The sequence below is a fragment of the Strigops habroptila genome, chromosome 6 (assembly GCF_004027225.2).
Source record: "Strigops habroptila isolate Jane chromosome 6, bStrHab1.2.pri, whole genome shotgun sequence".
Lineage (NCBI taxonomy): Eukaryota > Metazoa > Chordata > Aves > Psittaciformes > Psittacidae > Strigops > Strigops habroptila.
Window position 1 is genome coordinate 73,393,169 of NC_044282.2, and position 13,412 is coordinate 73,406,580.

Genomic DNA, 13,412 nt, shown 5'->3' on the forward strand with positions numbered 1-13,412 from the left:
TACTGAGCTGCTGCCAGCAGAAACAGTATTTCTCCAACTGCCTTAAACTTGCAGAAAACACTTGCAGCCATTTCCCAGTTTCCTGGCCTGGAACAAGTAAGCTCCTGCTAACATTGTCTTTCTGTATTTTGCTGATTTTACTCATTTCCACAGTAAGAAGCACTGGTCTAAAGATACAAACAACTCAACAGGTGCTGAGAGGAACAGCCTCCTCTATTCCAAGAGATAAATAACTGTAAAAGTTGACAAGATTTAGCCACTTCAGTCATTCACACCACATCCAACAGTGGAGGACTTATCAGATGACCTACAAATATATGACCTTCTAGAAACTTCAGCAATACATGGCATGCTCATCAGACTGCATTTGTGCCCAAAGGAAGCAGCCTCAGGGATTCTCTGAGGCTACTCCTCCAAAGCTGATGCAACACCCCACTTAGGCGACTTTGGTAAGTCACCTATCCCTTTGTAGAACTCTTTTCTTTCTTAAACATGTTTATTTAGGCAGAAGCTGCATCTTACTGTGCTTTATGTGATACTGAGCCACAAAGTTATGTGAAGACTTAAGGCCTTCTAAAACGTACAAAATAAACCCCAATGCTTTGTTTAAGTCTCCTGAGGCTTTCCCAAACACAGTGTCTGTCGAATCAGCCCACTCAGAAAAGAGAGGAAAATTTTTCTTCCAATGCTTTTGAGAGGGCAGAAGACCTTTTATCACTCTAAACATGTTGCGGCAGAAAACACTGTATGATTCATAGACTGGTTTGTGTTGGAAGGGACCTTAAAGCCCACCCAGTTCCAACCCCCTGCCACGGGCAGGGACACCTTCCACTAGAGCAGGTTGCTCCAAGCCCCTGTGTCCAACCTGGCCTTGAACACTGCCAGGGATGGAGCATTCATCACTTCTTTGGGCAACCAGTGCCAGCGCCTCACCACCCCCACAGGGAACAACTTTGAGATTCCTAGAATCCAAACTCCTACAAAAGCAAGCTAGAAGTACCCCCTTGCCTTGGCTGTGCGATAAGAGCCTCGCCAGACGATCCTCCTCACTCCATGGCGCCTGCTTCCCCTCAGGAAACGGCCGCCACGCTCCCGCCCTAACGGCCGCGCCGCGCGCGCTGCCCCTCAGGCGCCTTCGGGGGCGGGGCCTGAGGCGGCGGTGGCGCCTCGGATTCGAACGGCGGTGCCGGGCGGGAAGGACCGAGCGGAGCCGAGCGGCGCGGCATGGCGGGCTCGGCGGCGCTGCTCCGGCAGTGCCCGCTGCTGCTGCCACAGAACCGCGAGCGGACGGCCTACGAGGGCTTCGTCACCGCGCAGGTACCGGCGGCACTCGCTCCGCGTTAGCTGTGTGTCCGTCCCGTCCCCCTCTCCCTTCCCGCGGGACCGGGTTTGTGTGAGGGGAGGAGCGCTTCCCGCCTTGGCCCGGGGTCTCAGCTTCCCGGCCGGGCGCGGAGCTGCCGGGGTTGTGAGGCAGGAAACGCCGCGGGGCGCTTCAGAAGCACCCGGGTCCCTGCCGTGTGGTGGTGGTGCTGTGGAGGGAAGGTGCTGTGCAAAGGCGCCCATGCCGCCGTCCTGCGGGTTTCCACCGCTCTGTGGCAGCGCGGTGTGGCTGATGGCCTGTGGGCCGGGTTTGTTGTGCTAGTTTTAGGGCGGATTCAATGTGCCTGCACTCTTGGCCTAGGGTAAAGCTTGAAGCAAATGACTAATTGTGGGTATTTTCCTTTCACTTCCTGTGTTTCTGAGGTTTAAGCTTAAGTAACTGCATCGTCTCACTGAGGATATAGTAAGTTGCAGTGCGGGTAGAGCAGCACCTATGACAGGTTGAGAGTGGATGCCCTAAAGCCACCTTTGCCGTCAGAGGCACTATGCAGTGATGCTACAGTCTTGGCTTGTTAACGTATCACACATGCATGTGCAGACAGATCACAGAAACAGCTCTTTGCAGGTGTATTTTTATTTAGAAATAGCATGGGATTTTCTTCCTATAAAGTCAAGAGACAAGGGCTGTGTCACAGTTTTATTTCCAAAAATGTAGTTTTGCTGTCAAAATACAGGAAGGTTTCCGGTGTGACCTGCTCTGGGTGGCTCTGTCTTGGCAGGGAGGTTGGACTGGATGATCTCCAGAGGTCCCTTCCAAGCCCAGTGATTCTGTGACTTGCATCCAACTTTCACAAGACATTTGCAAGTGTGTGTTTATGTTTGTATTACTCCAACAGTTGCAACTTTTGAAATGCTCTGTGTGCTAGAATGCATCTTGGAGTTAATGGGAAGGTTGACATGCAAGTGTGAGGGTCTGTTCCCAGATGTGATTTTTTTGATCAGGGCTGAGGCCAGTAACATAGACAAGTCTGAGGTTATGCGCTTAATTTAAGCATGTAGTTAACATCAGCTTTGGAGGAGTTTGGAAGCAATTGATGTGCCAATGGGCTGTATTCAGCTCTGAAACAGGTATCTTGGTTTTGCTTGTGAGCATCACAGGAACACTGAGGTTGAAAGGAACCTCTGGAGGTCCTCTGGCAGGCTCAGCTGGAGCAGGTTGCTCAAGACCATGTCCAGTTGGGTTTTGAATATCTCAAGCATGGAGAATGTGCAGCTTCTCAGACAGCCTGTTCCAGTATTTGACCACCCTCACTGTTGCTGAGTTTTTTTCATTTCATTTAGGTGGAATTTCCTGTATTTCAACTTGTACCCGTTGCCTCTCATCCTGCCAATGTGTGTCAATCAGAGCCTAAACCTTCTTTAGTCATAGAATCATGGAATGGTTTGTGTTGGAAGAGACCTTAAAGCTCATCCAGTTTCGACTCCCTGCCACAAGCAGGAACACCTTGCACTAGACCAGGTTGCTCAAAGCCGCATCCCCATCAGGTGTTTGTACACACTGTCAAGTTACCTTCCGAGCCTTCTTTACTCCAGGCTAAGCAGTCCCAGCTCCCTCAGTCTCTCCTCATATGAGAGATGCTTCAAGTTTGTAATCACCTTCATAGCTCTTTGCAGGCCTAACTCCAGTATATCTCTGTCTTTCCTGTACCAGGGACCCAGCACCTCATTTATGCCTCACCAGTGCTAACCAGGGGGGAGAAAGATCACCTACGTCAACCTGTTGGAAATGCTCTGCCTAATCCAGCACATGAGGCTGTTGGCCTTTTTTGCTGCAAGCGTGCTGCTGGCTCAGGGCCACTTCAGGTCCACAAGGACCACTAGGTCCTTTTCCGCAGACTTGCTCTCTAGCTGGTCAGCCACCAGCATGTGCTGGTGTGTGGTGTGAATCCTCTCCCGGTGCAAGACTTTCCACTTTCTTAAGTTCTTGAGGTTCCAGTCCCTCTGACTGATAGCACAATCACATGGTCTACCAACCACTGCTCTGTCAACTTGCTGAGTGAGGGTCACTAATGGTCAGTGGTGGCCACAGGACTGACCCCTGATGTGCAGCATTAAGCAGGGATCTCATGCTGGACTTCGTCCTGCTGATCGCAACCCTTTGAGCCCAGCATTTTGGCAAGCTGTCAGTCCACCTCACTGTCAGCTTATCTGACGCGGTTTGTCTGTGAGGACATTGTGGGAAACAGAAATAAAAGCCTTTCTGAAATTGAGGTAAAGCATCCACTCTGTCGGTCATCTAATCACAGGAGGAAATCTGGGTTTGTTCTTAACTTCCTGCTGAAATCTCAGGATTTGTGGATATAATTCAAGGTACGCTGAACTGGAACAGAGTCTGGGATAAAAGTTTTGAGAGGAATTAACTGCCCTCCTCGCATCAAGGTGGAGTTAAACCTAGTAGCAAACCTTCCTTATTTCAGTTTTTGATCATCCCATAAGAAAGGAGGAGGGACAATTACTGAATAGGGACAATTACTGAAAATACAAGTAGGTGGATTGCAGTAACAGGAAAAAAATATTATGTTCATGCACTTGGGACTGTTTTTGTTCCAGTTTCTAAAACCTTGTAGAATTGTGTTGTGGACCAGTGCCCACATTCCTTTCAGTGTAGTACTTTTATGGTAAGAGTCTGCTTTGGCTTTTACTTGAGTTAAAGACAGACTCTCATGTGCTTTGGCATAACTTGGCTTAAATTATATTACTTGGTTTTGCCCAGGTTTAGGTAATGTTTATTTTTCTTCTGAAAGATGTTATTTTTGCTGTATGAACGGTGATGCACTGAAGAATTTTTACTGGATGCTCTGAGTTAGAGGTCAAGACTATTTCAACTTCAAAATTAAAATCAGTTTTATTTCTACCTGTCACTCGTGCTGCTTTTTCTTTCCTAAATAAAGAAATCCTGAATAATATTCCTGAAAGTCACATAAAACAAATTTACTTTCTTGGTAGCTGATCTTATGAGGAATACTTGCTACAAGTGTCTAATTCTTTATTGTTTTCCTGACCTTCCTATTAACTAAATGTTTATTTTCAAGGGTAGAGACTTCCATATCAGGATACTCTTACCAATGGATTTTCAACTGAAAAATGCAAGGTAAGAATGTTTTATGAAAGCAATTTGTAAGTGTATGTAACAAAACCTTATTCCGAGAAAAGCAATGATGAATATGCATGTGAATTATTATTTTTTCCAATATCAGTGTTGATAATTAATTCTTACTGGTTTCAACTTAACCTTGCAACAAAATTGTTCAGTGTTAGCGTTAATAAACTCTGACAATAAACATTGCCTACATCAAAATATTTTGTGGTTAATTAACTTTGAAACCTGTTGCAATTAATTGGGTGTATTTATATAGAAAGGGAGGGAAAATATTCATTTAAATCAGATTATTTATATGTCACCATTTGCAAAACAGAAAATTCAGTGCAAAGTTGTAAATTTAAGCAATTATGGACTTGATGAACTTTTCTTTAAAAGCTCTGTTCTTATCACTGTGTTTATCACAGTAATACATGGGGATGTGTGTGTTTTATGCATGCTTAAATGCTGCAGTCCATAGTTCTGCTTGGACCAGCCTGCTCTGAATGTGAACAGATGTGGTATTCGAGAGCTTTATTACATTCTAGGTCAGATACTTAAAACCACATTATAGGTAACTTTGACATTTTCAGGTTGTAATTTTTAAATATAGGTATATTTTATGAAGTCATGCTAGCTTACAAGAATTATGTTGTTGTTTTCAGCAAAGAACAGGCTTTCATAGGTAAATGCTTAATTTTTAATGGACTTTGGGATAGTGACATTTGAAAGTTTTAAATAACTTTGAATGTGAAACTTAAAGAAATTCTGAAGTATTATTTAGTTCCTTTGTTTTTTTGAAGAGAAGCTTTTATGTTGCTGTGTAGCAGACCTGATCTCTGCTACAAAGCATGTACTGTGAATTTAAAACTTACACAACATACTGTTTGTCTAGGCTAGAGTGTAGCTGGCACCTAAAGAAGATACTGCATCAATATCGGCATATTTTAAAGCAGGTATACAACTTTTAAACCCATTTCTGTTAAGTGCATACTTGAAAAGCTTATAGTCACACTCCTATTCTTAAACTGCTAAAGAACTATCCTTTCATTTTACAGCCAAGATTTATTCTTATGTACTTACCGATTTGCAGGTCAGTCTAAAGACAGATGAATAGAATTTAGTAAATGCTTAATTTTATTCAAGCTTTTTTTTTTTTTTCTTTTTGAAGATTGAGATAGAACATTTTAAAAATAAATGGCTGCTGACATTTTGCTGGAATTTGTCTTTCATCTCTCAGAAACAGATTTTGGTTTTCATTTTTTATCTATTTTCTTACAAAATGTTCATAGTGCAAAGAAGAGAATTCACATTAAATATTGCTGGGTATAGTACTTACTGTGTTGTAATCAGTCAAGGAATCTAAGTTAAACCCCTATATCTAGAAGAAACTTTCTAAAAAGGCATCTTTGCCAGGTGTGCTAGTTGAGAATCTCTGTGCACCCCTTTGTAGAACAAGGGTTACGAGTTGGCAGTAACCAAAGATACAGAGCTGAGGAAAGAGAAGTGTAAATAAGCACAGCATCTGAAGATAGACAGGGATCCCTAATCACATACAGCATCTAACAGGAGATGGGTCTGGAGAGTTCCTAAAGAAAATATAACCAGCTGAGAAACATCTTTGAGTGATTCTAAAGCTTCTGTTCTCATTGGTGAAGACATAAGTCTGCATAAATGTCTTCATAAATATGTAAAGTCTTTCTAAGATGTGTCATGTGTTCTTCCAAAGGTGATGGTTCATTTTCAGGAAGGTTTCCTGTACTCTGGGAGATTTGTTCTGTAATTTAAATATTTAAACCTGTGGTGTATAGTTGGGGCGTTTTATATAAGTCAGTTTGACAACACTACAACAATAGTTGGACTGAAATTGTTTACCACTAAAAGTTATGAGTTGAAGAACTGATACTGTGTTGTTCCCTGCAGAGGCTGCACAGCTGTCCAGATCTCAGCAGCTTTATGGTGGAGCTGAAAACTGTTTTGGTAAGTGACAGAATATGTATGTGGTAGATGGGACGTTCTCAAAGCTTTGGTTTTCGCTTTCAGGTTTTTCACAGCTTACTGTTTGGTAGATGCATTTATGTGTTGGCTTTTATGTTTAAGAAAAGGTAATTTTGTATGTATGTTCATGTAATATTTGTGTAAATATCCTTTAGGATTTTAAGTGACTCTCTGGAAATTTGAGTGTCATGGAAAAATTAGAATCTCAGCAAGAGATTTCAATATAGAGCCATCCTCTTTGCAATGATTTTCTTGGAATTCCTGTTACTGTCCAGATGGCAAAAAAGGCTTATAAACATACCAAGGGTTATACAGTCTCTGGATTACTGAAGGTGCTTTCACCTGTGCGACAACTTGACCCATAAATGCAGAAAACATTTTTTTTTTTAATAGTTCAGAGACTCTTTATTATTTTTTATTATTATTTTTTTCTAATGTGGGATTGAACAGTAGCAAAGTCTATGGTTAACTGACCATTTCTTGTCTGTTAGTAAAACATTACTCTATGAGCATTCTTGGCAAAGAATATTTGCATCCAACCTACTTAACTTAGAAATGAAACACAGTAAGTATTCTTCAAAACAATAAAATACCCTCCTGGTATTACACTACTGCTCCATGCTACAAGTGCCTTTCCTCAGTATTGGTTCAATCCCTGCCAAGCAGGATTACACTAAACCAGGCAAACATGCTTGGAATAGGACTGAATAAGAATGTCTAAATGTGGCTATTTTGGAATATTTCACTATAGTTATTCCAATCTCTGCCTGGATGCACAAGCACTCAGAAGATGAGAGTGCAAAGAAAGTATAATTCATTCAAAATAATAAAATAGTGATCCTCAGTGCAGAGAGTAAAAACAACAGAAGACACCATGGGAGAACTGGGCAGAAATAGTTGTTATACTGATTCTATGATTCATTCTATTTATTATTTCTTTTATTTAAATTTCCCTTTAAATTATTAATAATTTTATTATAAATTTCATTAATTTGTTTATTTGTCCTGTAAGCATGATTTTAACTGAAGTAAACCTTTAAAGATGAAGCAGCACAATAGAAATGTGGAACATCTGGTTTAGTTTTTCTCTATAACGTGGCTTTACCTCTTTGATAAAAATCCCTTCTTGAGGCATTAAGACATTCTTGATGAGTGTCTGTACCAAAACTTACTCTCTGGGTTCCTATGATGTTAAAACTGAGCAACTGAATTTGTGATTTATTTTTTTTATTGCTGTATAAAGTTGTATATAGCTACTTAAAAATAATATGAGGGATTTCATATATGTATCATCTTTGTGGCTGTGGGGCCCAGGAGACAGCTGTGGGCTTAATAGAACCTTCTTTTGAAATGTTCTTTCAGTCAAGATGCTTGACTTCAAATTTATTAGCTGAAAAAGAGGCACATTTGATATTTGCATCTGAAGACCAAGTTGTCAACATCTGTGGGGTTGTTTTTTTAAATTGCAGATGTTTTCATTACCAGTATCTGAAGTAATTTACCAAACAGCTTCTTTGTCTGCTTTAGCTGGAGGCTATAACAAAACAAATGCAGTGTACAGTTAATTTTACATAAGCTTAATATTTTTGAATGGATTGCAAAAATCACATGGCTAAATAGATGCAAAAATATTGAAATCTCTCTTAATGATGTTTTAAATGTTTTTTAAACAGGAAATTGCTTTAAAGAATACACAAGACCTGCATATGCCACGGCCGCCAGAATACTACTCCTGTCTCGTCAGAGATCTAGAAATACTAGGCTGGAATAAGTATGTTTATTTTATTTCTTAACAGACATCTTCAGAATATCTGTTCTTATTCTGTATTTGTGAGTTGTACATATCAATGTACTTGTTCTTTTAATTTATCCTGTTCAGAAACTGGCTTTGCTTTAAAATCTCTGCTGCTTTGTTTTTACTTTAAAAAAAAACCAACAAACCTGTATCAACTGAAGGTATATTTTCAGTCTCAAATAACTAAGCTGAAAGGTGAGATGCTACTACTAAGAAATCAATTCTTCTTTGACCTATAAACTATTGGCATAGTAACCATATTTAATACAGCATTTATGGCTCTCCTTTTTCTTCATTCTCTTCCCTACTTCATACAGCTCTTTTTTTGACTGTTCCTTTATGCTACGGTTCATCTTCGTGTACCTTTATGCTTTTATGAAAACAGTTCATGCATTTTTTAGAACTAGAATAATTGTTTTTAAAGAAACAGTTCTATCTTGCTCTCCCTAGCACAAGGGTCTCCTTATACAGAGGAATAACACAGTTAATACACAAAAAGGTAAATCTGGGGGTGGGGGGGAGTGAGGGAAGAATTTGGAAAGCTGTAAATCCAGAACTTCTCTGCAATTTGTGACACCTGCAGAGAGAAACACACACACATATATATATATATATATATATGTGTATTTTGCTACCTAGATGGATTCAAATGGAGATAAGGGCTATTGAAAAGCATTCCTTAGTCTCCAAAAACTGCAAGTAGACCATGTTTGGGGGAAAATGGGGGAAATGTTGGTTACTGCACAAGGGGAATGTAAACCGTCACCTGAGGATGGAGGCTCAGTGCACCCAAGAACATGGTTTCATGTATATGCTGCACTATAAACTGAGTATCTGTGGAAGAAGAGGTGACAGTTCAGTTCATCTGCTGGGGGAAGGAGAACTAGAAGCGAGTGTTTTCACCCCAACTGAAAATCAAACCCCAAAACCTTCAAAAAGCCCATGCCAGCAAAACAAACACAATATATACTTAAAGACAATAAATACACTTTAAAGATACATTTATATGAAATGTACTATGTTTCTTATTTTCTATATAAATATAGCATATAGCTAAAAATACACTTTGTAAATACATTTGAGTAGCTTGTCTCAAAACTGGTATTTGTCCTGACTTACTGTGTATACAAAACATCCAGTGGGTTATTATTAAAAAGGACATCCGAGTTTTACCAGAGCATGCTTCTAGGGCAAAATTTGACCTGGTTTCTAGCAAAGATGGTCTTTGTGTAGACACACAACTTATGCTGTGTTTTTGTCAAGTGGAGTCATGTAATTCAGTAGAGATACACCTTGATAAGGTACCTGTTTGAGGTTTTTTGGTTGGGAAGTTAATTGTTAACCAAAGGGCTAGGCTGTACATAGGGGATCATACCTATAATATGCTGCTAAAAAGGCCTCTTAACCTAGACTGATTTTGAGTTGCAGATGTATTTGCATGTTAGTTAAAAACATCCTGGTATGGTCTTTCAGCGCAAAACTAAGCCTGCATTTAGTACTGGCAATAAGGATCAATCCCTGCTCACATCTTGAGAAGCCTCCAGCTTTATTTATCAGGATTTTTATTAGAAAAGAACTGGCTTGTTTTGGACCCTAGATTTACCTTTTCCTAGTGAGTTTTGGGTCATACAGGGAGCTGACTGCATCCAAATCTAACTGAAAAACTGAAGGATATTTTGTTTGAAAGCGAATTAAAGCAATAAATTATGGTTCCTTTACCTCTGAAGCAAGTTGAGAAGCTCTCAGGTATGGCACAAATTTAGTGTGTTCTAATGGCTTTTAGCTAAGGAATATGTGAAGTTTCTCAGAAACAAGTTGAAGACATTGTCTGCAATGATCTTGCACCTCTTCCCTCCTGAGCCACTGAAAGTACAAACAGTAATGAGGATTGCAAATGGGCAGGCTGCTGTGACTAGATATAATCACTTTGTATCACAGTGAACTTGATTCTTTGACCTAATTTATGTGTGGGAGAGGGTGCATATGCTTTCATATTCAAATACTTGTACACAAAAGTCACAGTTCAGCAGGTTATAAAATTGTACCAAATTTCCAACACTAAGTGCTGTCCTACCAGCTGAGGAGTTCAAAGGAGGATACTTCCTTCATTTTAAGAACATGAAAAATACCAGCACAAACCTAATCAGCTGAGGTGGGAGAGAATACACATGTAGTAGTACTAAGCTATAGGAAAGGCTCTTCTAATACTATCTGATAACCTTGCTAGTTGATTCAATGACGATGTCTTGGGAAGGTAAGTTATGGAATTTCAAAGATGTGTAGGACTCCTATCACCCCCATGTGAATTCATAAAGGTTGCTAATACCTCTTAAGGCCATGGTGTGAGTCATGATCTCTCAAGTCTCAATGTGTTTTTGCTTGATACTTGCCCAGGTTGTTCGTATAAGTATCTTCTTTTCTTTCTTTCCCCATTTCCAGGGGAATCCTGCACTGTCATCTGCTCTCAATCATTTGTGTGTTATGCTGAGTTACAGTACTTCAGAGATTTAACTGAAGCTTTCCATCTTTATGGTCATTCCATTTTTTTTGGTGTGTGATAAAGTGATGGAGCCTACAGAGGAATGAAGGTTTCTATAACTGAAATACCACCTATGTAAACAATTCCTTATTTGATTAGGCAATCATATGAAGTAGTTCATCTGACTTTTACAATGTTGTCCAATTTCTTCCAGCCCTATGGAACTGCCCCTTTTATCTCTTCTTATCCAAAGAATAGCAGAGTGGTGTTATAGAACAGGTAGCCACAAAGCTACTGAGTTCCTTTTTTCCATCCTAAATGGAAAATTGAATCCTCCTCATATCCCAGAGTCAGTTTACTGTAGTTACATTTTGTTGGGAAGAAGGAAGGCTGGCTATAAATATTCATTCTGGCCATTCTTTAACCCTGTATGCCCCTTGTCACAGGAGTTTTTTTATTCATTGCTGTTCCTGTTTGTGACAAAGTTTGAAAGGGAAGAGGACATCTTAGTAGAAAACCTCTAAGTAGATGGTTTGTGATGAATAATACTTAAAAGGTGTCGTGTTGTTTAGCTTAAATAGTTATCTTCTACTAACAGCTAGCTGTTGATATCAATTAAATAAAAGCCATAAGAGTTTGCAGATTGGTTTGGATTGTAGTGGTGCTTCATAGCTTTGATGATCTGTATTTTCCAGTTATCTACAAGCTCGGTGAAAATCACATTTTAAACTGGTTTTAAAAATACTTTAAATACAAATTGTAAAACTAAAAATATGTTAAAAATCAAGAAATGGACAGAACTTAAATCTTTTTATGATGTACCCCTCTATAAGTAACTAAACAAGGCGCAAGTATAGGTGCTCTTGGCACCTTTTCCAAGGTGACACTTTTTTTCTTCTTAAACTTTGTCTAATTCACACTGTCAATAAAACTGAATCTGAAGGTTTGTTACAAATATGATGGAACATATATCACTATATTTTTGATATAATGGTGTGCATGTACTTATATTTTAAATATAAGTATAAATGCACACATGCATATATATTTGGTTTAGAGGCTGTCAGGTGGTTAAACTAACTGTAAAAGTACTGAATCCTTAAGGTTTTCAGAAATAAATTTAAAGGTATGTATTTCCATTGCCATCTAAGAAACATACATAATTTTTTAATCTTGTTTCCTCTCACCCAACATACAGTAAGGAAATGCAAACATTCTTTTTAAACTAAAATAATCCACACCTTTCTGGCACCTTCAGAGTGAGGTGGTCCAAACATGATGATTGTTGGAACAGATCATTTAAAATCCTAAACACCTTGACAGCATCCCTTTATTTTTTCCATTCTCCTTTGCAGTTTAACCTTACAGTGCCTTGATGCAGGTGCCAGTTGTACTTTGGTTCGGACACTGCTATGTACTTTATCAGAGTGACCATTCTGTGCCTTAGCTGCTGATTTAGGATTTCCCCACTCTAGGCAACAATAGATGGAGAGGTGAGATATAGGTTTCTTATCTCTGTAAAACTTTGTGATATAGTTTTAAGGTGAAGTCGGAACAAAGCAGGAACAATCATTTTCTTCCAGTTAGAGGCAGAACGCTCTAATTCTTTCTAAATAAATGGAGTTTAATTGATTACAGTCAAATTACACTTTTATAAAGACTTGTATTTCTTTCAACTGTGGTGGAGAAAAATAGTGTCAAAGTGCTGCCAGGAATCTGTAGGACTATTTAATATTGCATTAATGAGCATTAAATATCAAATGATAGATATGTCTCCCTACTTACTACCATCACTGCTTTTTCAGTCTGTATTTTGCAGTCCCCTCATATTGAGGCTATGCCATTTTTGTAGATCATTCTCTTTTCCCTTCCTTCCTAGGAATGTGCACACGCTTTGCTGTATGTCTCCTTGTACAGGCTTCTACAACTGCACTGCCAGTTTCACTTGAAAGAGAACTGTTTTTCCCAACATGCTGGCTTGAGTGACTGGAATAGTATGTATTGGTTTGAAAAAATAAATGTTACTTAGTCCAGCAAGCAGATGCTTTCTTTGAACTCTGATAAGGCCTTTCCATCAGTCATAGGTTATAAGTTGTACAATAATCTTGGGCTGCTTTTCATCTTTACGCAAGAATGACATAGTAAAAATGCCAAAATATCCACGTGCCCAGTTCACTGGTAAATATATGGAGAAGTTTGAACCTTTTTGGCAGTTGTTGAAGCTATTCAGAGGAACCTATTTCTAGAGAGCAATGTGTTTTACAATTGTATTCATCTTCGGTGCAGTGGGAATCACAAATCAGTGACATAAGCAAAGAGTCAGTGATTATGTCAGAAGTTTTAAAACTTATTTATGTTTAGTATGTACTTGCTACTTGCTTCGGTGCATGTATACTGTGTAAAACCGTCACAAAACAGAGGCAAATCATCATAAATAACTAATTTTGTACCTGTTTGGGTATGATTTTCTGCAGGAAATCGATTTTAGAATATGAGCTAATATCCACCGAATTTTCCACAATAATAGTATTGATAATAAAAGAGAACTTCATTGAAGAGAAAAGCAAATCAAGGGCATAAAAGTCTCATACAGCAAAGAAACTGCAGAAATGGATCAAAGATTTGACAGGAAGTTTAATGTGTACATAAGTAGAGGCTGACAGGAACATGCTGTGTGTGTC

General features: G+C 39.3%; 2 protein-coding genes across 4 annotated transcripts in view; one reads left to right on the plus strand and one right to left on the minus strand.

Moving 5' to 3' along the window:
• The first annotated feature begins 1,193 nt into the window (after nucleotides 1-1,193).
• The window catches only part of FANCL (FA complementation group L), a 30,703-nt gene continuing 18,484 nt past the window's right edge, over nucleotides 1,194-13,412 (plus strand). Inside the window, exons 1-5 of one of the 2 annotated variants that reach the window (XM_030489596.1) lie at nucleotides 1,194-1,317; nucleotides 4,413-4,471; nucleotides 5,355-5,415; nucleotides 6,383-6,439; nucleotides 8,131-8,228. In XM_030489596.1, the coding sequence (XP_030345456.1) occupies nucleotides 1,225-1,317; nucleotides 4,413-4,471; nucleotides 5,355-5,415; nucleotides 6,383-6,439; nucleotides 8,131-8,228 (368 nt within the window). In that variant the 5' untranslated portion in view covers nucleotides 1,194-1,224. Of the gene's footprint in view, nucleotides 1,318-3,644; nucleotides 3,691-4,412; nucleotides 4,472-5,354; nucleotides 5,416-6,382; nucleotides 6,440-8,130; nucleotides 8,229-13,412 lie in introns of those variants that run through there. The other variant, XM_030489597.1, reaches the window with a different exon arrangement.
• VRK2 (VRK serine/threonine kinase 2) overlaps nucleotides 7,410-13,412 on the minus strand; it is a 70,592-nt gene continuing 64,589 nt past the window's right edge. For both annotated transcript variants that reach the window (XR_003991856.1, XM_030489595.1), the window contains one exon: nucleotides 7,410-7,991. Coding sequence is in view for 1 of the 2 variants with exons in the window: in XM_030489595.1 (XP_030345455.1) it covers nucleotides 7,956-7,991 (36 nt within the window). In the remaining variant the exon portion in view is untranslated. The remainder of the gene's footprint in view (nucleotides 7,992-13,412) is intronic.